This window comes from Oncorhynchus tshawytscha, unplaced genomic scaffold, assembly GCF_018296145.1.
Source record: "Oncorhynchus tshawytscha isolate Ot180627B unplaced genomic scaffold, Otsh_v2.0 Un_contig_956_pilon_pilon, whole genome shotgun sequence".
Classification (NCBI taxonomy): domain Eukaryota; kingdom Metazoa; phylum Chordata; class Actinopteri; order Salmoniformes; family Salmonidae; genus Oncorhynchus; species Oncorhynchus tshawytscha.
This window is the reverse complement of record NW_024609753.1, coordinates 322,501-348,926: the sequence shown is the minus strand read 5'-3', so window position 1 is coordinate 348,926 and position 26,426 is coordinate 322,501. Positions and strand designations below refer to the sequence as shown.

Genomic DNA, 26,426 nt, shown 5'->3' with positions numbered 1-26,426 from the left:
ACCACTACCAGGTAGACTACTACCACTACCAGGTAGACTACTACCACCAGGTAGACTACTACCACCAGGTAGACTACTACTACCAGGTAGACTACTACTACCACCAGGTAGACTACTACTACCACCAGGTAGACTACTACTACCAGGTAGACTACTACTACCAGGTAGACTACTACCACCAGGTAGACTCCCCTCACACACAGGGAAATGGTTTCTAAAGACACAACCCTCTGTGTAGAAGGCCTAAATGTGTACACGTAACCACAGCAGCGTTCTACAATATTGGACCGTTGACCTTTGACATTTTTCAAATTCTGTCGTGCAGCTCAAGCAATTTCTCCAACTGTCAACACATATTTAAAATGAATAGAGGACGTGTAACGCAGAGAGGTTGGTTGGGAATTGTGGGGAGGTGCGCGTTCGGGCTGTGTACCCCCCCCCCGCGGATGGAGGTCTCAGAGCCACGGAATATATTCCACATTGTAGATTAATAGAGAAGACATTAAAACTATTAAATAAAATATGGAACCATGTAGTAACCAAAAAAAGTGAAGAATCTCATACACAATATATTTTGGATTTATTTAACAAAGTAGCCACTCTTTGCCTTAATGACAGCTTTGGACACTCTTGGCACACCCTGGAATGAGTGGGTGTGTCCAAACCTTTGAATGGTACTGTATATTTGCTCATAAAATTGTCTCCACCACTATTTCTCGCATAATACATTTTACAGTCAACAAAAAGATCCCAATATGTCAAACAAACAAATTATCTGTCGACAATTATGAAATTGTACCCACATTTCCCGGTAGTGACTCTTTTCAAGCGTCAGGTAATTCATCCTGGTTAATATAATGTGTCTCGTTATTAAGGAGGTCCATTTTGGCTCAAGAGCTCCCCTAGAGGTCAAACCTCTGTAGAGTATCTTTAACTCACCTGATGGACAGGTAACAGTTGTTCAGGTTCCCAACAGCAAAGTAGTCCGCTGCTACTACGATGTCGATACCGTAGGGGAACGTGCCCTGGAGACAGAGAGGCAAGGGGTCACGTCCTTGGTTTCACTTTATGTACCAACACAACAGTGGTTTCAGTGTGACCGACTGGGTTCCAACATTGGTCTCCTGTTAGCCCGCTGAGCTAAAGCCTATGCATTAGACCAGGGAGCTAACACAAATCTCCAGGTCTCAGGCAAGGTTACCAAAACACCTCTGTGTCCATCAGTAAACCAACGAGGCTGATTCCCTGACCTGTCAATATTTTTAAATTTGTTTTATTCCACCTTTATTTAACCAGGTAGGCTAGTTGAGAACACCTTTATTTAACCAGGTAGGCTAGTTGAGAACACCTTTATTTAACCAGGTAGGCCAGTTGAGAACACCTTTATTTAACCAGGTAGGCCAGTTGAGAACACCTTTATTTAACCAGGTAGGCCAGTTGAGAACACCTTTATTTAACCAGGTAGGCCAGTTGAGAACACCTTTATTTAACCAGGTAGGCCAGTTGAGAACACCTTTATTTAACCAGGTAGGCCAGTTGAGAACACCTTTATTTAACCAGGTAGGCCAGTTGAGAACACCTTTATTTAACCAGGTAGGCCAGTTGAGAACACCTTTATTTAACCAGGTAGGCCAGTTGAGAACACCTTTATTTAACCAGGTAGGCCAGTTGAGAACACCTTTATTTAACCAGGTAGGCCAGTTGAGAACAAGTTCTCATTTACAACTGTGACCTGGCCAAGATAAAGCAAAGCAGTGTGAACAGACAACAACACAGAGTTACACATGGAATAAACAATAAACAATGAACAAGTCAAATAACATAGTAGAAAAAATAATAATCTATATACATTGTGTGCAAAAGGCATGAGGAGGTAGGCAATAAATAGGCCATAGGAGGGAATAATTACAATTGATCAGATTAACACTGGAGTGATAAATGACCAGATGAACATGTGCAGGTAGAGATACTGGTGTTTTTAATTAGCTGTTTTATACTCTTGTGAAATCAATGTTTTTTACTAGATTACTTGTAGTTTTTCATGTTGTCTGTCTGTAATTTTGTTGTAATGACTTGGTGCTGCCTATCTTGGCCAGGGCGCTCTTGTAAAAGAGATTTTAATCTCAATGAGCCCTTCCTGGTTAAATAAAGGTTAAATAAAAAAAATAAAAAAATGAGTCACAATGAATGATATAAACAGTTGAATAATATGAACATTTAAAATAATATGAAATCTCAATGGTAATTACATGTTGATAACTAGTCCCTAGATCTGATGCCAAGCTTGGCAAGTGCTGGCTGCACACAAAGCATATTAATCTGCCTGTGGCCAAGTCAGTGATGGCATTTCTTGATTAGCACAGAATTTAGTTTTCTGCCAGTTGTTGATCAGTTTAAAGGACGTTAGTGACAGTCAGGACAGGTTACCGTAACACCTGGATGGTAGGTGATCATTACAGACAGTTGTTGATCAGTTTAAAGGACGTTAGTGACAGTCAGGACAGGTTACCGTAACACCTGGATGGTAGGTGATCATTACAGACAGTTGTTGATCAGTTTAAAGGACGTTAGTGACAGTCAGGACAGGTTACTGTAACACCTGGATGGTAGGTGATCATTACAGACAGTTGTTGATCAGTTTAAAGGACGTTAGTGACAGTCAGGACAGGTTACTGTAACACCTGGATGGTAGGTGATCATTACAGACAGTTGTTGATCAGTTTAAAGGACGTTAGTGACAGTCAGGACAGGTTACCGTAACACCTGGATGGTAGGTGATCATTACAACAGTTGTTGATCATTTAAACTGCATTAGTGACAGTCAGGACTAAAACCTGGATGGTAGGTGAACAGACAACAACACAGTTTAACACATTAATGACAATCAACAAGTTACTGTAACATGGATGGTAGGTGAAATAATGACAGTCAGTGACAGTCAGGACAGGTTACCGTAACACCTGGATGGTAGGTGATCATTACAACCCTAATGTACTGTGTATCATAGCATTAGTCATGTCATAACTAATAACCTATGGTTTTGGTAACTGGGTTCACAAACCTGTCTTCCCACATTCTCCTGGAAGGCAGCCTGGGAGAGAAAGAGGAGAATGCACAGTTTAGAAGTGAAATAACAGTAGTGAGATCTGATATAAATGACAGGGTCTAAGAGACAGTAGTCAGTAGTGAGATCTGATATAAATGACAGGGTCTAAGAGACAGTAGTCAGTAGTGAGATCTGATATAAATGACAGGGTCAGGGTCTAAGAGACAGTAGTCAGTAGTGAGATCTGATATAAATGACAGGGTCTAAGAGACAGTAGTCAGTAGTGAGATCTGATATAAATGACAGGGTCTAAGAGACAGTAGTCAGTAGTGAGATCTGATATAAATGACAGGGTCTAAGAGACAGTAGTCAGTAGTGAGATCTGATATAAATGACAGGGTCTAAGAGACAGTAGTCAGTAGTGAGATCTGATATAAATGACAGGGTCTAAGAGACAGTAGTCAGTAGTGAGATCTGATATAAATGACAGGGTCTAAGAGACAGTAGTCAGTAGTGAGATCTGATATAAATGACAGGGTCAGGGTCAGTAAGAGACAGTAGTCAGTAGTAGTCAGATCTGATATAAATGACAGGGGGTCTAAGAGACAGTAGTCAGTAGTGAGATCTGATATAAATGACAGGGTCTAAGAGACAGTAGTCAGTAGTGAGATCTGATATAAATGACAGGGTCTAAGAGACAGTAGTCAGTAGTGAGATCTGATATAAATGACAGGGTCTAAGAGACAGTAGTCAGTAGTGAGATCTGATATAAATGACAGGGTCTAAGAGACAGTAGTCAGTAGTGAGATCTGATATAAATGACAGGGTCAGGGTCTAAGAGACAGTAGTCAGTAGTGAGATCTGATATAAATGACAGGGTCTAAGAGACAGTAGTCAGTAGTGAGATCTGATATAAATGACAGGGTCTGAAGAGACAGTAGTCAGAGACAGTAGTCAGTAGTGAGATCTGATATAAATGACAGGGTCTAAGAGACAGTAGTCAGTAGTGAGATCTGATATAAATGACAGGGTCAGGGTCTAAGAGACAGTAGTCAGTAGTGAGATCTGATATAAATGACAGGGTCTAAGAGACAGTAGTCAGTAGTGAGATCTGATATAAATGACAGGGTCTAAGAGACAGTAGTCAGTAGTGAGATCTGATATAAATGACAGGGTCAGGGTCTAAGAGACAGTAGTCAGTAGTGAGATCTGATATAAATGACAGGGTCTAAGAGACAGTAGTCAGTAGTGAGATCTGATATAAATGACAGGGTCTAAGAGACAGTAGTCAGTAGTGAGATCTGATATAAATGACAGGGTCTAAGAGACAGTAGTCAGTAGTGAGATCTGATATAAATGACAGGGTCTAAGAGACAGTAGTCAGTAGTGAGATCTGATATAAATGACAGGGTCTAGAGACAGTAGTCAGTAGTGAGATTATATAAATGACAGGGTCTAAGAGACAGTAGTCAGTAGTGAGATCTGATATAAATGACAGGGTCAGGGTCTAAGAGACAGTAGTCAGTAGTGAGATCTGATATAAATGACAGGGTCAGGGTCTAGAGACAGTAGTCAGTAGTGAGATCTGATATAAATGACAGGGTCTAGGGACTAGAGTCAGTAGTGAGATCTGATATAAATGACAGGGTCTAAGAGACAGTAGTCAGTCTGTGAGATCTGATATAAATGACAGGGTCTAAGAGACAGTAGTCAGATCTGATATAAATGACAGGGTCTAAGAGTAGTCAGTAGTGAGATCTGATATAAATGACAGGGTCTAAGAGACAGTAGTCAGTAGTGAGATCTGATATAAATGACAGGGTCAGGGTCTAAGAGACAGTAGTCAGTAGTGAGATCTGATATAAATGACAGGGTCAGGGTCTAAGAGACAGTAGTCAGTAGTGAGATCTGATATAAATGACAGGGTCAGGGTCTAAGAGACAGTAGTCAGTAGTGAGATCTGATATAAATGACAGGGTCTAAGAGACAGTAGTAGTGAGATCTGATATAAATGACAGTAGTCAGTAGTCAGAGATCTGATATAAATGACAGGGTCTAAGAGACAGTAGTCAGTAGTGAGATCTGATATAAATGACAGGGTCAGGGTCTAAGAGACAGTAGTCAGTAGTGAGATCTGATATAAATGACAGGGTCTAAGAGACAGTAGTCAGTAGTGAGATCTGATATAAATGACAGGGTCAGGGTCTAAGAGACAGTAGTCAGTAGTGAGATCTGATATAAATGACAGGGTCTAAGAGACAGTAGTCAGTAGTGAGATCTGATATAAATGACAGGGTCAGGGTCTAAGAGACAGTAGTCAGTAGTGAGATCTGATATAAATGACAGGGTCAGGGTCTAAGAGACAGTAGTCAGTAGTGAGATCTGATATAAATGACAGGGTCTAAGAGACAGTAGTCAGTAGTGAGATCTGATATAAATGACAGGGTCAGGGTCTAAGAGACAGTAGTCAGTAGTCAGATCTGATATAAATGACAGGGTCAGGGTCTAAGAGACAGTAGTCAGTAGTGAGATCTGATATAAATGACAGGGTCTAAGAGACAGTAGTCAGTAGTGAGATCTGATATAAATGACAGGGTCAGGGTCTAAGAGACAGTAGTCAGTAGTGAGATCTGATATAAATGACAGGGTCTAAGAGACAGTAGTCAGTAGTGAGATCTGATATAAATGACAGGGTCTAAGAGACAGTAGTCAGTAGTGAGATCTGATATAAATGACAGGGTCTAAGAGACAGTAGTCAGTAGTGAGATCTGATATAAATGACAGGGTCTAAGAGACAGTAGTCAGTAGTGAGATCTGATATAAATGACAGGGTCTAAGAGACAGTAGTCAGTAGTGAGATCTGATATAAATGACAGGGTCTAAGAGACAGTAGTCAGTAGTGAGATCTGATATAAATGACAGGGTCTAAGAGACAGTAGTCAGTAGTGAGATCTGATATAAATGACAGGGTCTAAGAGACAGTAGTCAGTAGTGAGATCTGATATAAATGACAGGGTCAGGGTCTAAGAGACAGTAGTCAGTAGTGAGATCTGATATAAATGACAGGGTCTAAGAGACAGTAGTCAGTAGTGAGATCTGATATAAATGACAGGGTCTAAGAGACAGTAGTCAGTAGTGAGATCTGATATAAATGACAGGGTCTAAGAGACAGTAGTCAGTAGTGAGATCTGATATAAATGACAGGGTCTAAGAGACAGTAGTCAGTAGTGAGATCTGATATAAATGACAGGGTCTAAGAGACAGTAGTCAGTAGTGAGATCTGATATAAATGACAGGGTCAGGGTCTAAGAGACAGTAGTCAGTAGTGAGATCTGATATAAATGACAGGGTCTAAGAGACAGTAGTCAGTAGTGAGATCTGATATAAATGACAGGGTCAGGGTCTAAGAGACAGTAGTCAGTAGTGAGATCTGATATAAATGACAGGGTCTAAGAGACAGTAGTCAGTAGTGAGATCTGATATAAATGACAGGGTCTAAGAGACAGTAGTGAGATCTGATATAAATGACAGGGTCTAAGAGACAGTAGTCAGTAGTGAGATCTGATATAAATGACAGGGTCTAAGAGACAGTAGTCAGTAGTGAGATCTGATATAAATGACAGGGTCTCTAAGAGACAGTAGTCAGTAGTGAGATCTGATATAAATGACAGGGTCTAAGAGACAGTAGTCAGTAGTGAGATCTGATATAAATGACAGGGTCTAAGAGACAGTAGTCAGTAGTGAGATCTGATATAAATGACAGGGTCTAAGAGACAGTAGTCAGTAGTGAGATCTGATATAAATGACAGGGTCAGGGTCTAAGAGACAGTAGTCAGTAGTGAGATCTGATATAAATGACAGGGTCAGGGTCTAAGAGACAGTAGTCAGTAGTGAGATCTGATATAAATGACAGGGTCTAAGAGACAGTAGTCAGATCTGATATAAATGACAGGGTCTAAGAGACAGTAGTCAGTAGTGAGATCTGATATAAATGACAGGGTCTAAGAGACAGTAGTCAGTAGTGAGATCTGATATAAATGACAGGGTCTAAGAGACAGTAGTCAGTAGTGAGATCTGATATAAATGACAGGGTCTAAGAGACAGTAGTCAGTAGTGAGATCTGATATAAATGACAGGGTCTAAGAGACAGTAGTCAGTAGTGAGATCTGATATAAATGACAGGGTCAGGGTCTAAGAGACAGTAGTCAGTAGTGAGATCTGATATAAATGACAGGGTCTAAGAGACAGTAGTCAGTAGTGAGATCTGATATAAATGACAGGGTCTAAGAGACAGTAGTCAGTAGTGAGATCTGATATAAATGACAGGGTCAGGGTCTAAGAGACAGTAGTCAGTAGTGAGATCTGATATAAATGACAGGGTCTAAGAGACAGTAGTCAGTAGTGAGATCTGATATAAATGACAGGGTCTAAGAGACAGTAGTCAGTAGTGAGATCTGATATAAATGACAGGGTCTAGAGAGACAGTAGTCAGTAGTGAGATCTGATATAAATGACAGGGTCTAAGAGACAGTAGTCAGTAGTGAGATCTGATATAAATGACAGGGTCAGGGTCTAAGAGACAGTAGTCAGTAGTGAGATCTGATATAAATGACAGGGTCAGGGTCTAAGAGACAGTAGTCAGTAGTGAGATCTGATATAAATGACAGGGTCAGGGTCTAAGAGACAGTAGTCAGTAGTGAGATCTGATATAAATGACAGGGTCTGGGTCTAAGAGACAGTAGTCAGTAGTGAGATCTGATATAAATGACAGGGTCTAAGAGACAGTAGTCAGTAGTGAGATCTGATATAAATGACAGGGTCTAAGAGACAGTAGTCAGTAGTGAGATCTGATATAAATGACAGGGACTAAGAGACAGTAGTCAGTAGTGAGATCTGATATAAATGACAGGGTCAGGGTCTAAGAGACAGTAGTCAGTAGTGAGATCTGATATAAATGACAGGGTCAGGATCTGTCTAAGAGACAGTAGTCAGTAGTCAGTAGTGAGATCTGATATAAATGACAGGGTCTAAGAGACAGTAGTCAGTAGTGAGATCTGATATAAATGACAGGGTCAGGGTCTAAGAGACAGTAGTCAGTAGTGAGATCTGATATAAATGACAGGGTCAGGGTCTAAGAGACAGTAGTCAGTAGTGAGATCTGATATAAATGACAGGGTCTAAGAGACAGTAGTCAGTAGTGAGATCTGATATAAATGACAGGGTCTAAGAGACAGTAGTCAGTAGTGAGATCTGATATAAATGACAGGGTCTAAGGGTCAGTAGTAATAAATGACAGGGTCTCTAGTCAGTAGTGAGATCTGATATAAATGACAGGGTCTAAGAGACAGTAGTCAGTAGTGAGATCTGATATAAATGACAGGGTCTAAGAGACAGTAGTCAGTAGTGAGATCTGATATAAATGACAGGGTCTAAGAGACAGTAGTCAGTAGTGAGATCTGATATAAATGACAGGGTCTAAGAGACAGTAGTCAGTAGTGAGATCTGATATAAATGACAGGGTCTAAGAGACAGTAGTCAGTAGTGAGATCTGATATAAATGACAGGGTCTAAGAGACAGTAGTCAGTAGTGAGATCTGATATAAATGACAGGGTCAGGGTCTAAGAGACAGTAGTCAGTAGTGAGATCTGATATAAATGACAGGGTCTAAGAGACAGTAGTCAGTAGTGAGATCTGATATAAATGACAGGGTCTAAGAGACAGTAGTCAGTAGTGAGATCTGATATAAATGACAGGGTCTAAGAGACAGTAGTCAGTAGTGAGATCTGATATAAATGACAGGGTCTAAGAGACAGTAGTCAGTAGTGAGATCTGATATAAATGACAGGGTCTAAGAGACAGTAGTCAGTAGTCAGATCTGATATAAATGACAGGGTCAGGGTCTAAGAGACAGTAGTCAGTAGTGAGATCTGATATAAATGACAGGGTCAGGGTCTAAGAGACAGTAGTGAGATCTGATATAAATGACAGGGTCTAAGAGACAGTAGTCAGATCTGATATAAATGACAGGGTCTAAGAGACAGTAGTCAGTAGTGAGATCTGATATAAATGACAGGGTCTAAGAGACAGTAGTCAGTAGTGAGATCTGATATAAATGACAGGGTCTAAGAGACAGTAGTCAGTAGTGAGATCTGATATAAATGACAGGGTCTAAGAGACAGTAGTCAGTAGTGAGATCTGATATAAATGACAGGGTCTAAGAGACAGTAGTCAGTAGTGAGATCTGATATAAATGACAGGGTCTAAGAGACAGTAGTCAGTAGTGAGATCTGATATAAATGACAGGGTCAGGGTCTAGAGACAGTAGTCAGTAGAGATCTGATATAAATGACAGGGTCTAAGAGACAGTAGTCAGTAGTGAGATCTGATATAAATGACAGGGTCAGGGTCTAAGAGACAGTAGTCAGTAGTGAGATCTGATATAAATGACAGGGTCTAAGAGACAGTAGTCAGTAGTGAGATCTGATATAAATGACAGGGTCTAAGAGACAGTAGTCAGTAGTGAGATCTGATATAAATGAGGGTCAGGGTCTAAGAGACAGTAGTCAGTAGTGAGATCTGATATAAATGACAGGGTCTAAGAGACAGTAGTCAGTAGTGAGATCTGATATAAATGACAGGGTCTAAGAGACAGTAGTCAGTAGTGAGATCTGATATAAATGACAGGGTCAGGGTCTAAGAGACAGTAGTCAGTAGTGAGATCTGATATAAATGACAGGGTCAGGGTCTAAGAGACAGTAGTCAGTAGTGAGATCTGATATAAATGACAGGGTCAGGGTCTAAGAGACAGTAGTCAGTAGTGAGATCTGATATAAATGACAGGGTCTAAGAGACAGTAGTCAGTAGTCTGATATAAATGACAGGGTCTAAGAGACAGTAGTCAGTAGTGAGATCTGATATAAATGACAGGGTCTAAGAGACAGTAGTCTGATATAAATGACAGGGTCTAAGAGACAGTAGTCAGATCTGATATAAATGACAGGGTCTAAGAGACAGTAGTCAGTAGTGAGATCTGATATAAATGACAGGGTCAGGGTCTAAGAGACAGTAGTCAGTAGTGAGATCTGATATAAATGACAGGGTCAGGGTCTAAGAGACAGTAGTCAGTAGTGAGATCTGATATAAATGACAGGGTCTAAGAGACAGTAGTCAGTAGTGAGATCTGATATAAATGACAGGGTCAGGGTCTAAGAGACAGTAGTCAGTAGTGAGATCTGATATAAATGACAGGGTCAGGGTCTAAGAGACAGTAGTCAGTAGTGAGATCTGATATAAATGACAGGGTCAGGGTCTAAGAGACAGTAGTGAGATCTGATATAAATGACAGGGACTAAGAGACAGTAGTCAGTAGTGAGATCTGATATAAATGACAGGGTCTAAGAGACAGTAGTCAGTAGTGAGATCTGATATAAATGACAGGGTCTAAGAGACAGTAGTCAGTAGTGAGATCTGATATAAATGACAGGGTCAGGGTCTAAGAGACAGTAGTCAGTAGTGAGATCTGATATAAATGACAGGGTCTAAGAGACAGTAGTCAGTAGTGAGATCTGATATAAATGACAGGGTCTAAGAGACAGTAGTCAGTAGTGAGATCTGATATAAATGACAGGGTCAGGGTCTAAGAGACAGTAGTCAGTAGTGAGATCTGATATAAATGACAGGGTCTAAGAGACAGTAGTCAGTAGTGAGATCTGATATAAATGACAGGGTCTAAGAGACAGTAGTCAGTAGTGAGATCTGATATAAATGACAGGGTCTAAGAGACAGTAGTCAGTAGTGAGATCTGATATAAATGACAGGGTCTAAGAGACAGTAGTCAGTAGTGAGATCTGATATAAATGACAGGGTCTAAGAGACAGTAGTCAGTAGTGAGATCTGATATAAATGACAGGGTCAGGGTCTAAGAGACAGTAGTCAGTAGTGAGATCTGATATAAATGACAGGGTCAGGGTCTAAGAGACAGTAGTCAGTAGTGAGATCTGATATAAATGACAGGGTCTAAGAGACAGTAGTCAGATCTGATATAAATGACAGGGTCTAAGAGACAGTAGTCAGATCTGATATAAATGACAGGGTCTAAGAGACAGTAGTGAGATCTGATATAAATGACAGGGTCTAAGAGACAGTAGTCAGATCTGATATAAATGACAGGGTCTAAGAGACAGTAGTCAGTAGTGAGATCTGATATAAATGACAGGGTCAGGGTCTAAGAGACAGTAGTCAGTAGTGAGATCTGATATAAATGACAGGGTCAGGGTCTAAGAGACAGTAGTCAGTAGTGAGATCTGATATAAATGACAGGGTCAGGGTCTAAGAGACAGTAGTCAGTAGTGAGATCTGATATAAATGACAGGGTCAGGGTCTAAGAGACAGTAGTCAGTAGTGAGATCTGATATAAATGACAGGGTCAGGGTCTAAGAGACAGTAGTCAGTAGTGAGATCTGATATAAATGACAGGGTCTAAGAGACAGTAGTCAGTAGTGAGATCTGATATAAATGACAGGGTCAGGGTCTAAGAGACAGTAGTCAGTAGTGAGATCTGATATAAATGACAGGGTCTAAGAGACAGTAGTCAGTAGTGAGATCTGATATAAATGACAGGGTCAGGGTCTAAGAGACAGTAGTCAGTAGTCAGATCTGATATAAATGACAGGGTCAGGGTCTAAGAGACAGTAGTCAGTAGTGAGATCTGATATAAATGACAGGGTCAGGGTCTAAGAGACAGTAGTCAGTAGTGAGATCTGATATAAATGACAGGGTCAGGGTCTAAGAGACAGTAGTCAGTAGTGAGATCTGATATAAATGACAGGGTCAGGGTCTAAGAGACAGTAGTCAGTAGTGAGATCTGATATAAATGACAGGGTCAGGGTCTAAGAGACAGTAGTGAGATCTGATATAAATGACAGGGTCTAAGAGACAGTAGTCAGATCTGATCTAAAATGACAGGGTCTAAGAGACAGTAGTCAGATCTGATATAAATGACAGGGTCTAAGAGACAGTAGTGAGATCTGATATAAATGACAGGGTCTAAGAGACAGTAGTCAGATCTGATATAAATGACAGGGTCTAAGAGACAGTAGTCAGTAGTGAGATCTGATATAAATGACAGGGTCAGGGTCTAAGAGACAGTAGTCAGTAGTGAGATCTGATATAAATGACAGGGTCTAAGAGACAGTAGTCAGTAGTGAGATCTGATATAAATGACAGGGTCAGGGTCTAAGAGACAGTAGTCAGTAGTGAGATCTGATATAAATGACAGGGTCTAAGAGACAGTAGTCAGTAGTGAGATCTGATATAAATGACAGGGTCAGGGTCTAAGAGACAGTAGTCAGTAGTGAGATCTGATATAAATGACAGGGTCTCTAAGAGACAGTAGTCAGTAGTGAGATCTGATATAAATGACAGGGTCAGGGTCTAAGAGACAGTAGTCAGTAGTGAGATCTGATATAAATGACAGGGTCTAAGAGACAGTAGTCAGTAGTGAGATCTGATATAAATGACAGGGTCAGGGTCTAAGAGACAGTAGTCAGTAGTGAGATCTGATATAAATGACAGGGTCTAAGAGACAGTAGTCAGTAGTGAGATCTGATATAAATGACAGGGTCAGGGTCTAAGAGACAGTAGTCAGTAGTGAGATCTGATATAAATGACAGGGTCTAAGAGACAGTAGTCAGTAGTGAGATCTGATATAAATGACAGGGTCAGGGTCTAAGAGACAGTAGTCAGTAGTGAGATCTGATATAAATGACAGGGTCTAAGAGACAGTAGTCAGTAGTGAGATCTGATATAAATGACAGGGTCTAAGAGACAGTAGTCAGTAGTGAGATCTGATATAAATGACAGGGTCAGGGTCTAAGAGACAGTAGTCAGTAGTGAGATCTGATATAAATGACAGGGTCAGGGTCTAAGAGACAGTAGTCAGTAGTGAGATCTGATATAAATGACAGGGTCTAAGAGACAGTAGTCAGTAGTGAGATCTGATATAAATGACAGGGTCAGGGTCTAAGAGACAGTAGTCAGTAGTGAGATCTGATATAAAATGACAGGGTCAGGGTCTAAGAGACAGTAGTCAGTAGTGAGATCTGATATAAATGACAGGGTCAGGGTCTAAGAGACAGTAGTCAGTAGTGAGATCTGATATAAATGACAGGGTCTAAGAGACAGTAGTCAGTAGTGAGATCTGATATAAATGACAGGGTCTAAGAGACAGTAGTCAGTAGTGAGATCTGATATAAATGACAGGGTCAGGGTCTAAGAGACAGTAGTCAGTAGTCAGATCTGATATAAATGACAGGGTCAGGGTCTAAGAGACAGTAGTCAGTAGTCAGATCTGATATAAATGACAGGGTCTAAGAGACAGTAGTCAGTAGTGAGATCTGATATAAATGACAGGGTCAGGGTCTAAGAGACAGTAGTCAGTAGTCAGATCTGATATAAATGACAGGGTCAGGGTCTAAGAGACAGTAGTCAGTAGTGAGATCTGATATAAATGACAGGGTCAGGGTCTAAGAGACAGTAGTCAGTAGTGAGATCTGATATAAATGACAGGGTCTAAGAGACAGTAGTCAGTAGTGAGATCTGATATAAATGACAGGGTCAGGGTCTAAGAGACAGTAGTCAGTAGTCAGATCTGATATAAATGACAGGGTCAGGGTCTAAGAGACAGTAGTCAGTAGTGAGATCTGATATAAATGACAGGGTCAGGGTCTAAGAGACAGTAGTCAGTAGTGAGATCTGATATAAATGACAGGGTCAGGGTCTAAGAGACAGTAGTCAGTAGTCAGATCTGATATAAATGACAGGGACTAAGAGACAGTAGTTAGATAATAGTCAGTAGTCAGATCTGATATAAATGACAGGGTCTAAGAGACAGTAGTTAGATAATAGTCAGTAGTCAGATCTGATATAAATGACAGGGACTAAGAGACAGTAGTTAGATAATAGTCAGATCTGATATAAATGACAGGGTCTAAGAGACAGTAGTCAGATCTGATATAAATGACAGGGACTAAGAGACAGTAGTTAGATAATAGTCAGTAGTGAGATCTGATATAAATGACAGGGTCTAAGAGACAGTAGTTAGATAATAGTCAGTAGTGAGATCTGATATAAATGACAGGGTCTAAGAGACAGTAGTTAGATAATAGTCAGTAGTGAGATCTGATATAAATGACAGGGTCTAAGAGACAGTAGTTAGATAATAGTCAGTAGTGAGATCTGATATAAATGACAGGGTCTAAGAGACAGTAGTTAGATAATAGTCAGTAGTGAGATCTGATATAAATGACAGGGTCTAAGAGACAGTAGTTAGATAATAGTCAGTAGTCAGATTTGATATGAATGACAGGGTCTAAGAGACAGTAGTTAGATAATAGTCAGTAGTCAGATCTGATATTAATGACAGGGTCTAAGAGACAGTAGTTAGATAATAGTCAGTAGTGAGATCTGATATAAATGACAGGGTCTAAGAGACAGTAGTTAGATAATAGTCAGTAGTCAGATCTGATATAAATGACAGGACTAAGAGACAGTAGTTAGATAATAGTCAGATCTGATATTAATGACAGGGTCAGGGTCTAAGAGACAGTAGTCAGTAGTGAGATCTGATATAAATGACAGGGTCAGGGTCTAAGAGACAGTAGTCAGTAATCAGATCTGATATAAATGACAGGGTCTAAGAGACAGTAGTCAGATCTGATATAAATGACAGGGTCTAAGAGACAGTAGTCAGTAGTCAGATCTGATATAAATGACAGGGTCAGGGTCTAAGAGACAGTAGTCAGATCTGATATAAATGACAGGGTCTAAGAGACAGTAGTCAGTAGTCAGATCTGATATAAATGACAGGGACTAAGAGACAGTAGTTAGATAATAGTCAGTAGTCAGATCTGATATAAATGACAGGGTCTAAGAGACAGTAGTTAGATAATAGTCAGTAGTCAGATCTGATATAAATGACAGGACTAAGAGACAGTAGTTAGATAATAGTCAGTAGTCAGATCTGATATAAATGACAGGGACTAAGAGACAGTAGTTAGATAATAGTCAGTAGTCAGATCTGATATAAATGACAGGGACTAAGAGACAGTAGTTAGATAATAGTCAGTAGTCAGATCTGATATAAATGACAGGGACTAAGAGACAGTAGTTAGATAATAGTCAGTAGTCAGATCTGATATAAATGACAGGGACTAAGAGACAGTAGTTAGATAATAGTCAGTAGTCAGATCTGATATAAATGACAGGGACTAAGAGACAGTAGTTAGATAATAGTCAGTAGTCAGATCTGATATAAATGACAGGGTCTAAGAGACAGTAGTTAGATAATAGTCAGTAGTCAGATCTGATATAAATGACAGGGTCTAAGAGACAGTAGTTAGATAATAGTCAGTAGTCAGATCTGATATAAATGACAGGGACTAAGAGACAGTAGTTAGATAATAGTCAGTAGTCAGATCTGATATAAATGACAGGGACTAAGAGACAGTAGTTAGATAATAGTCAGTAGTCAGATCTGATATAAATGACAGGGACTAAGAGACAGTAGTTAGATAATAGTCAGTAGTCAGATCTGATATAAATGACAGGACTAAGAGACAGTAGTCAGATAATAGTCAGTAGTCAGATCTGATATAAATGACAGGGACTAAGAGACAGTAGTTAGATAATAGTCAGTAGTCAGATAATAGTCAGTAGTCAGATCTGATATAAATGACAGGACTAAGAGACAGTAGTTAGATAATAGTCAGTAGTCAGATCTGATATGAATGACAGGGTCTAAGAGACAGTAGTTAGATAATAGTCAGTAGTCAGATCTGATATAAATGACAGGGTCTAAGAGACAGTAGTTAGATAATAGTCAGTAGTCAGATCTGATATAAATGACAGGGTCTAAGAGACAGTAGTTAGATAATAGTCAGTAGTCAGATCATAGTCAGTAGTCAGATCTGATATAAATGACAGGACTAAGAGACAGTAGTTAGATAATAGTCAGATCTGATATTAATGACAGGGTCAGGGTCTAAGAGACAGTAGTCAGATCTGATATAAATGACAGGGTCAGGGTCTAAGAGACAGTAGTCAGTAATCAGATCTGATATAAATGACAGGGTCTAAGAGACAGTAGTCAGATCTGATATAAATGACAGGGTCTAAGAGACAGTAGTCAGTAGTGAGATCTGATATAAATGACAGGGTCAGGGTCTAAGAGACAGTAGTCAGTAGTGAGATCTGATATAAATGACAGGGTCTAAGAGACAGTAGTCAGTAGTGAGATCTGATATAAATGTCAGGGTCTAAGAGACAGTAGTCAGTAGTGAGATCTGATATAAATGACAGGGTCTAAGAGACAGTAGTCAGTAGTGAGATCTGATATAAATGACAGGGTCTAAGAGACAGTAGTCAGTAGTGAGATCTGATATAAATGACAGGGTCTAAGAGACAGTAGTCAGTAGTGAGATCTGATATAAATGACAGGGTCTAAGAGACAGTAGTCAGTAGTGAGATCTGATATAAATGACAGGGTCAGGGTCTAAGAGACAGTAGTCAGTAGTGAGATCTGATATAAATGACAGGGTCTAAGAGACAGTAGTCAGTAGTGAGATCTGATATAAATGACAGGGTCTAAGAGACAGTAGTCAGTAGTGAGATCTGATATAAATGACAGGGTCTAAGAGACAGTAGTCAGTAGTGAGATCTGATATAAATGACAGGGTCTAAGAGACAGTAGTGAGATCTGATATAAATGACAGGGTCTAAGAGACAGTAGTCAGTAGTGAGATCTGATATAAATGACAGGGTCAGGGTCTAAGAGACAGTAGTCAGTAGTGAGATCTGATATAAATGACAGGGTCTAAGAGACAGTAGTCAGTAGTGAGATCTGATATAAATGACAGGGTCTAAGAGACAGTAGTCAGTAGTGAGATCTGATATAAATGACAGGGTCTAAGAGACAGTAGTCAGTAGTGAGATCTGATATAAATGACAGGGTCTAAGAGACAGTAGTCAGTAGTGAGATCTGATATAAATGACAGGGTCTAAGAGACAGTAGTCAGTAGTGAGATCTGATATAAATGACAGGGTCAGGGTCTAAGAGACAGTAGTCAGTAGTGAGATCTGATATAAATGACAGGGTCTAAGAGACAGTAGTCAGTAGTGAGATCTGATATAAATGACAGGGTCTAAGAGACAGTAGTCAGTAGTGAGATCTGATATAAATGACAGGGTCAGGGTCTAAGAGACAGTAGTCAGTAGTGAGATCTGATATAAATGACAGGGTCTAAGAGACAGTAGTCAGTAGACAGTAGAGATCTGATATAAATGACAGGGTCTAAGAGACAGTAGTCAGTAGTGAGATCTGATATAAATGACAGGGTCTAAGAGACAGTAGTCAGTAGTGAGATCTGATATAAATGACAGGGTCTAAGAGACAGTAGTCAGTAGTCAGATCTGATATAAATGACAGGGTCTAAGAGACAGTAGTCAGTAGTCAGATCTGATATAAATGACAGGGTCAGGGTCTAAGAGACAGTAGTCAGTAGTGAGATCTGATATAAATGACAGGGTCTAAGAGACAGTAGTCAGTAGTGAGATCTGATATAAATGACAGGGTCTAAGAGACAGTAGTTAGATAATAGTCAGTAGTCAGATCTGATATAAATGACAGGGACTAAGAGACAGTAGTTAGATAATAGTCAGTAGTCAGAGTCAGTCAGATCTGATATAAATGACAGGGTCTAAGAGACAGTAGTCAGTAGTCAGATCTGATATAAATGACAGGGTCAGGGTCTAAGAGACAGTAGTCAGAGTCTGATATAAATGACAGGGTCAGGGTCTAAGAGACAGTAGTCAGTAATCAGATCTGATATAAATGACAGGGTCTAAGAGACAGTAGTCAGATCTGATATAAATGACAGGGACTAAGAGACAGTAGTGAGATCTGATATAAATGACAGGGTCAGGGTCTAAGAGACAGTAGTCAGTAGTGAGATCTGATATAAATGACAGGGTCTAAGAGACAGTAGTCAGTAGTGAGATCTGATATAAATGACAGGGTCTAAGAGACAGTAGTCAGTAGTCAGATCTGATATAAATGACAGGGTCTAAGAGACAGTAGTCAGTAGTCAGATCTGATATAAATGACAGGGTCTAAGAGACAGTAGTCAGTAGTGAGATCTGATATAAATGACAGGGTCTAAGAGACAGTAGTCAGTAGTGAGATCTGATATAAATGACAGGGACTAAGAGACAGTAGTCAGTAGTGAGATCTGATATAAATGACAGGGTCTAAGAGACAGTAGTCAGTAGTGAGATCTGATATAAATGACAGGGTCTAAGAGACAGTAGTCAGTAGTGAGATCTGATATAAATGACAGGGTCTAAGAGACAGTAGTCAGTAGTGAGATCTGATATAAATGACAGGGTCTAAGAGACAGTAGTCAGTAGTGAGATCTGATATAAATGACAGGGTCTAAGAGACAGTACAGTAGTGAGATCTGATATAAATGACAGGGTCTAAGAGACAGTAGTTAGTAGTGAGATCTGATATAAATGACAGGGTCAGGGTCTAAGAGACAGTAGTGAGATCTGATATAAATGACAGGGACTAAGAGACAGTAGTCAGTAGTGAGATCTGATATAAATGACAGGGTCTAAGAGACAGTAGTCAGTAGTGAGATCTGATATAAATGACAGGGTCTAAGAGACAGTAGTCAGTAGTGAGATCTGATATAAATGACAGGGTCTAAGAGACAGTAGTCAGTAGTGAGATCTGATATAAATGACAGGGTCAGGGTCTAAGAGACAGTAGTCAGTAGTGAGATCTGATATAAATGACAGGGTCTAAGAGACAGTAGTCAGTAGTGAGATCTGATATAAATGACAGGGTCTAAGAGACAGTAGTCAGTAGTGAGATCTGATATAAATGACAGGGTCAGGGTCTAAGAGACAGTAGTCAGTAGTGAGATCTGATATAAATGACAGGGTCTAAGAGACAGTAGTCAGTAGTGAGATCTGATATAAATGACAGGGTCTAAGAGACAGTAGTCAGTAGTGAGATCTGATATAAATGACAGGGTCTAAGAGACAGTAGTCAGTAGTGAGATCTGATATAAATGACAGGGTCTAAGAGACAGTAGTCAGTAGTGAGATCTGATATAAATGACAGGGTCAGGGTCTAAGAGACAGTAGTCAGTAGTGAGATCTGATATAAATGACAGGGTCAGGGTCTAAGAGACAGTAGTGAGATCTGATATAAATGACAGGGTCTAAGAGACAGTAGTCAGTAGTGAGATCTGATATAAATGACAGGGTCTAAGAGACAGTAGTCAGTAGTCAGATCTGATATAAATGACAGGGTCTAAGAGACAGTAGTCAGTAGTCAGATCTGATATAAATGACAGGGTCTAAGAGACAGTAGTCAGTAGTCAGATCTGATATAAATGACAGGGTCTAAGAGACAGTAGTCAGATCTGATATAAATGACAGGGTCTAAGAGACAGTAGTGAGATCTGATATAAATGACAGGGTAAGAGACAGTAGTCAGTAGATCTGATATAAATGACAGGGTCTAAGAGACAGTAGTCAGTAGTGAGATCTGATATAAATGACAGGGTCAGGGTCTAAGAGACAGTAGTCAGTAGTGAGATCTGATATAAATGACAGGGTCAGGGTCTAAGAGACAGTAGTCAGTAGTCAGATCTGATATAAATGACAGGGTCAGGGTCTAAGAGACAGTAGTCAGTAGTGAGATCTGATATAAATGACAGGGTCTAAGAGACAGTAGTCAGTAGTGAGATCTGATATAAATGACAGGGTCAGGGTCTAAGAGACAGTAGTCAGTAGTGAGATCTGATATAAATGACAGGGTCAGGGTCTAAGAGACAGTAGTCAGTAGTGAGATCTGATATAAATGACAGGGTCTAAGAGACAGTAGTCAGTAGTGAGATCTGATATAAATGACAGGGTCAGGGTCTAAGAGACAGTAGTCAGTAGTGAGATCTGATATAAATGACAGGGTCTAAGAGACAGTAGTCAGTAGTGAGATCTGATATAAATGACAGGGTCAGGGTCTAAGAGACAGTAGTCAGTAGTGAGATCTGATATAAATGACAGGGTCTAAGAGACAGTAGTCAGTAGTGAGATCTGATATAAATGACAGGGTCAGGGTCTAAGAGACAGTAGTCAGTAGTCAGATCTGATATAAATGACAGGGTCAGGGTCTAAGAGACAGTAGTCAGTAGTCAGATCTGATATAAATGACAGGGTCTAAGAGACAGTAGTCAGTAGTGAGATCTGATATAAATGACAGGGTCAGGGTCTAAGAGACAGTAGTCAGTAGTCAGATCTGATATAAATGACAGGGTCAGGGTCTAAGAGACAGTAGTCAGTAGTGAGATCTGATATAAATGACAGGGTCTAAGAGACAGTAGTCAGTAGTGAGATCTGATATAAATGACAGGGTCTAAGAGACAGTAGTCAGTAGTGAGATCTGATATAAATGACAGGGTCAGGGTCTAAGAGACAGTAGTCAGTAGTGAGATCTGATATAAATGACAGGGTCAGGGTCTAAGAGACAGTAGTCAGTAGTGAGATCTGATATAAATGACAGGGTCAGGGTCTAAGAGACAGTAGTCAGTAGTGAGATCTGATATAAATGACAGGGTCTAAGAGACAGTAGTCAGTAGTGAGATCTGATATAAATGACAGGGTCTAAGAGACAGTAGTCAGTAGTGAGATCTGATATAAATGACAGGGTCTAAGAGACAGTAGTCAGTAGTGAGATCTGATATAAATGACAGGGTCAGGGTCTAAGAGACAGTAGTCAGTAGTGAGATCTGATATAAATGACAGGGTCAGGGTCTAAGAGACAGTAGTCAGTAGTGAGATCTGATATAAATGACAGGGTCTAAGAGACAGTAGTCAGTAGTGAGATCTGATATAAATGACAGGGTCTAAGAGACAGTAGTCAGTAGTGAGATCTGATATAAATGACAGGGACTAAGAGACAGTAGTCAGTAGTGAGATCTGATATAAAATGACAGGGTCAGGGTCTAAGAGACAGTAGTCAGTAGTGAGATCTGATATAAATGACAGGGTCTAAGAGACAGTAGTCAGTAGTGAGATCTGATATAAATGACAGGGTCTAAGAGACAGTAGTCAGTAGTGAGATCTGATATAAATGACAGGGTCTAAGAGACAGTAGTCAGTAGTGAGATCTGATATAAATGACAGGGTCTAAGAGACAGTAGTCAGTAGTGAGATCTGATATAAATGACAGGGTCTAAGAGACAGAGTCAGTAGTGAGATCTGATATAAATGACAGGGTCTAAGAGACAGTAGTCAGTAGTGAGATCTGATATAAATGACAGGGTCAGGGTCTAAGAGACAGTAGTCAGTAGTGAGATCTGATATAAATGACAGGGTCTAAGAGACAGTAGTCAGTAGTGAGATCTGATATAAATGACAGGGTCAGGGTCTAAGAGACAGTAGTCAGTAGTGAGATCTGATATAAATGACAGGGTCAGGGTCTAAGAGACAGTAGTCAGTAGTGAGATCTGATATAAATGACAGGGTCTAAGAGACAGTAGTCAGTAGTGAGATCTGATATAAATGACAGGGTCTAAGAGGCAGTAGTCAGTAGTGAGATCTGATATAAATGACAGGGTCTAAGAGACAGTAGTCAGTAGTGAGATCTGATATAAATGACAGGGTCTAAGAGACAGTAGTCAGTAGTGAGATCTGATATAAATGACAGGGTCAGGGTCTAAGAGACAGTAGTCAGTAGTGAGATCTGATATAAATGACAGGGTCAGGGTCTAAGAGACAGTAGTCAGTAGTGAGATCTGATATAAATGACAGGGTCTAAGAGACAGTAGTCAGTAGTGGGATCTGATATAAATGACAGGGTCTAAGAGACAGTAGTCAGTAGTGAGATCTGATATAAATGACAGGGACTAAGAGACAGTAGTCAGTAGTGAGATCTGATATAAATGACAGGGTCAGGGACTAAGAGACAGTAGTCAGTAGTGAGATCTGATATAAATGACAGGGTCTAAGAGACAGTAGTCAGTAGTGAGATCTGATATAAATGACAGGGTCTAAGAGACAGTAGTCAGTAGTGAGATCTGATATAAATGACAGGGTCTAAGAGACAGTAGTCAGTAGTGAGATCTGATATAAATGACAGGGACTAAGAGACAGTAGTCAGTAGTGAGATCTGATATAAATGACAGGGTCAGGGTCTAAGAGACAGTAGTCAGTAGTGAGATCTGATATAAATGACAGGGTCTAAGAGACAGTAGTCAGTAGTGAGATCTGATATAAATGACAGGGTCTAAGAGACAGTAGTCAGTAGTGAGATCTGATATAAATGACAGGGTCTAAGAGACAGTAGTCAGTAGTGAGATCTGATATAAATGACAGGGTCTAAGAGACAGTAGTCAGTAGTGAGATCTGATATAAATGACAGGGTCTAAGAGACAGTAGTCAGTAGTGAGATCTGATATAAATGACAGGGTCTAAGAGACAGTAGTCAGTAGTGAGATCTGATATAAATGACAGGGTCTAAGAGACAGTAGTCAGTAGTGAGATCTGATATAAATGACAGGGTCTAAGAGACAGTAGTCAGTAGTGAGATCTGATATAAATGACAGGGTCAGGGTCTAAGAGACAGTAGTCAGTAGTGAGATCTGATATAAATGACAGGGTCTAAGAGACAGTAGTCAGTAGTGAGATCTGATATAAATGACAGGGTCTAAGAGACAGTAGTCAGTAGTGAGATCTGATATAAATGACAGGGTCAGGGTCTAAGAGACAGTAGTCAGTAGTGAGATCTGATATAAATGACAGGGTCTAAGAGACAGTAGTCAGTAGTGAGATCTGATATAAATGACAGGGTCTAAGAGACAGTAGTCAGTAGTGAGATCTGATATAAATGACAGGGTCTAAGAGACAGTAGTCAGTAGTGAGATCTGATATAAATGACAGGGTCTAAGAGACAGTAGTCAGTAGTGAGATCTGATATAAATGACAGGGTCTAAGAGACAGTAGTCAGTAGTCAGATCTGATATAAATGACAGGGTCAGGGTCTAAGAGACAGTAGTCAGTAGTGAGATCTGATATAAATGACAGGGTCAGGGTCTAAGAGACAGTAGTCAGTAGTGAGATCTGATATAAATGACAGGGTCAGGGTCTAAGAGACAGTAGTGAGATCTGATATAAATGACAGGGTCTAAGAGACAGTAGTCAGATCTGATATAAATGACAGGGTCTAAGAGACAGTAGTCAGATCTGATATAAATGACAGGGTCTAAGAGACAGTAGTGAGATCTGATATAAATGACAGGGTCTAAGAGACAGTAGTCAGATCTGATATAAATGACAGGGTCTAAGAGACAGTAGTCAGATCTGATATAAATGACAGGGTCTAAGAGACAGTAGTGAGATCTGATATAAATGACAGGGTCTAAGAGACAGTAGTCAGATCTGATATAAATGACAGGGTCTAAGAGACAGTAGTCAGTAGTGAGATCTGATATAAATGACAGGGTCAGGGTCTAAGAGACAGTAGTCAGTAGTGAGATCTGATATAAATGACAGGGTCAGGGTCTAAGAGACAGTAGTCAGTAGTGAGATCTGATATAAATGACAGGGTCTAAGAGACAGTAGTCAGTAGTGAGATCTGATATAAATGACAGGGTCAGGGTCTAAGAGACAGTAGTCAGTAGTGAGATCTGATATAAATGACAGGGTCAGGGTCTAAGAGACAGTAGTCAGTAGTGAGATCTGATATAAATGACAGGGTCAGGGTCTAAGAGACAGTAGTCAGTAGTGAGATCTGATATAAATGACAGGGTCAGGGTCTAAGAGACAGTAGTCAGTAGTGAGATCTGATATAAATGACAGGGTCAGGGTCTAAGAGACAGTAGTCAGTAGTGAGATCTGATATAAATGACAGGGTCTAAGAGACAGTAGTCAGTAGTGAGATCTGATATAAATGACAGGGTCAGGGTCTAAGAGACAGTAGTCAGTAGTGAGATCTGATATAAATGACAGGGTCTAAGAGACAGTAGTCAGTAGTGAGATCTGATATAAATGACAGGGTCAGGGTCTAAGAGACAGTAGTCAGTAGTGAGATCTGATATAAATGACAGGGTCTAAGAGACAGTAGTCAGTAGTGAGATCTGATATAAATGACAGGGTCAGGGTCTAAGAGACAGTAGTCAGTAGTCAGATCTGATATAAATGACAGGGTCAGGGTCTAAGAGACAGTAGTCAGTAGTCAGATCTGATATAAATGACAGGGTCTAAGAGACAGTAGTCAGTAGTGAGATCTGATATAAATGACAGGGTCAGGGTCTAAGAGACAGTAGTCAGTAGTCAGATCTGATATAAATGACAGGGTCAGGGTCTAAGAGACAGTAGTCAGTAGTGAGATCTGATATAAATGACAGGGTCAGGGTCTAAGAGACAGTAGTCAGTAGTGAGATCTGATATAAATGACAGGGTCTAAGAGACAGTAGTCAGTAGTGAGATCTGATATAAATGACAGGGTCAGGGTCTAAGAGACAGTAGTCAGTAGTCAGATCTGATATAAATGACAGGGTCAGGGTCTAAGAGACAGTAGTCAGTAGTCAGATCTGATATAAATGACAGGGTCAGGGTCTAAGAGACAGTAGTCAGTAGTGAGATCTGATATAAATGACAGGGTCAGGGTCTAAGAGACAGTAGTCAGTAGTCAGATCTGATATAAATGACAGGGACTAAGAGACAGTAGTTAGATAATAGTCAGTAGTCAGATCTGATATAAATGACAGGGACTAAGAGACAGTAGTTAGATAATAGTCAGTAGTCAGATCTGATATAAATGACAGGGACTAAGAGACAGTAGTTAGATAATAGTCAGTAGTCAGATCTGATATAAATGACAGGGACTAAGAGACAGTAGTCAGATCTGATATAAATGACAGGGACTAAGAGACAGTAGTTAGATAATAGTCAGTAGTGAGATCTGATATAAATGACAGGGTCTAAGAGACAGTAGTTAGATAATAGTCAGTAGTGAGATCTGATATAAATGACAGGGTCTAAGAGACAGTAGTTAGATAATAGTCAGTAGTCAGATCTGATATAAATGACAGGACTAAGAGACAGTAGTTAGATAATAGTCAGATCTGATATTAATGACAGGGTCAGGGTCTAAGAGACAGTAGTCAGTAGTGAGATCTGACATAAATGACAGGTCAGGGTCTAAGAGACAGTAGTCAGTAATCAGATCTGATATAAATGACAGGGTCTAAGAGAGTAGTCAGATCTGATATAAATGACAGGGTCTAAGAGACAGTAGTCAGTAGTGAGATCTGATATAAATGACAGGGTCAGGGTCTAAGAGACAGTAGTCAGAGTCTGATATAAATGACAGGGTCTAAGAGACAGTAGTCAGTAGTCAGATCTGATATAAATGACAGGGACTAAGAGACAGTAGTTAGATAATAGTCAGTAGTCAGATCTGATATAAATGACAGGGTCTAAGAGACAGTAGTTAGATAATAGTCAGTAGTCAGATCTGATATAAATGACAGGACTAAGAGACAGTAGTTAGATAATAGTCAGTAGTCAGATCTGATATAAATGACAGGGACTAAGAGACAGTAGTTAGATAATAGTCAGTAGTCAGATCTGATATAAATGACAGGGACTAAGAGACAGTAGTTAGATAATAGTCAGTAGTCAGATCTGATATAAATGACAGGGACTAAGAGACAGTAGTTAGATAATAGTCAGTAGTCAGATCTGATATAAATGACAGGGACTAAGAGACAGTAGTTAGATAATAGTCAGTAGTCAGATCTGATATAAATGACAGGGACTAAGAGACAGTAGTTAGATAATAGTCAGTAGTCAGATCTGATATAAATGACAGGGACTAAGAGACAGTAGTTAGATAATAGTCAGTAGTCAGATCTGATATAAATGACAGGGTCTAAGAGACAGTAGTTAGATAATAGTCAGTAGTCAGATCTGATATAAATGACAGGGACTAAGAGACAGTAGTTAGATAATAGTCAGTAGTCAGATCTGATATAAATGACAGGGACTAAGAGACAGTAGTTAGATAATAGTCAGTAGTCAGATCTGATATAAATGACAGGGACTAAGAGACAGTAGTTAGATAATGAGTCAGTAGTAGTAGTCAGTAGTCAGATCTGATATAAATGACAGGGACTAAGAGACAGTAGTTAGATAATAGTCAGTAGTCAGATCTGATATAAATGACAGGGTCTAAGAGACAGTAGTTAGATAATAGTCAGTAGTCAGATCTGATATAAATGACAGGGTCTAAGAGACAGTAGTTAGATAATA

General features: G+C 39.7%; 1 protein-coding gene across 1 annotated transcript in view; it reads right to left on the bottom strand.

The window, feature by feature from the left end:
- Positions 1-26,426, bottom strand: part of tbcd (tubulin folding cofactor D) — a 113,550-nt gene that overhangs the window by 21,824 nt on the left and 65,300 nt on the right. The window contains exons 17-18 of the mRNA XM_042317600.1: positions 3,062-3,091; positions 940-1,025 (exon numbers count right to left, since the gene is read on the bottom strand). Of these exons, the coding sequence (XP_042173534.1) occupies positions 940-1,025; positions 3,062-3,091 (116 nt within the window). The remainder of the gene's footprint in view (positions 1-939; positions 1,026-3,061; positions 3,092-26,426) is intronic.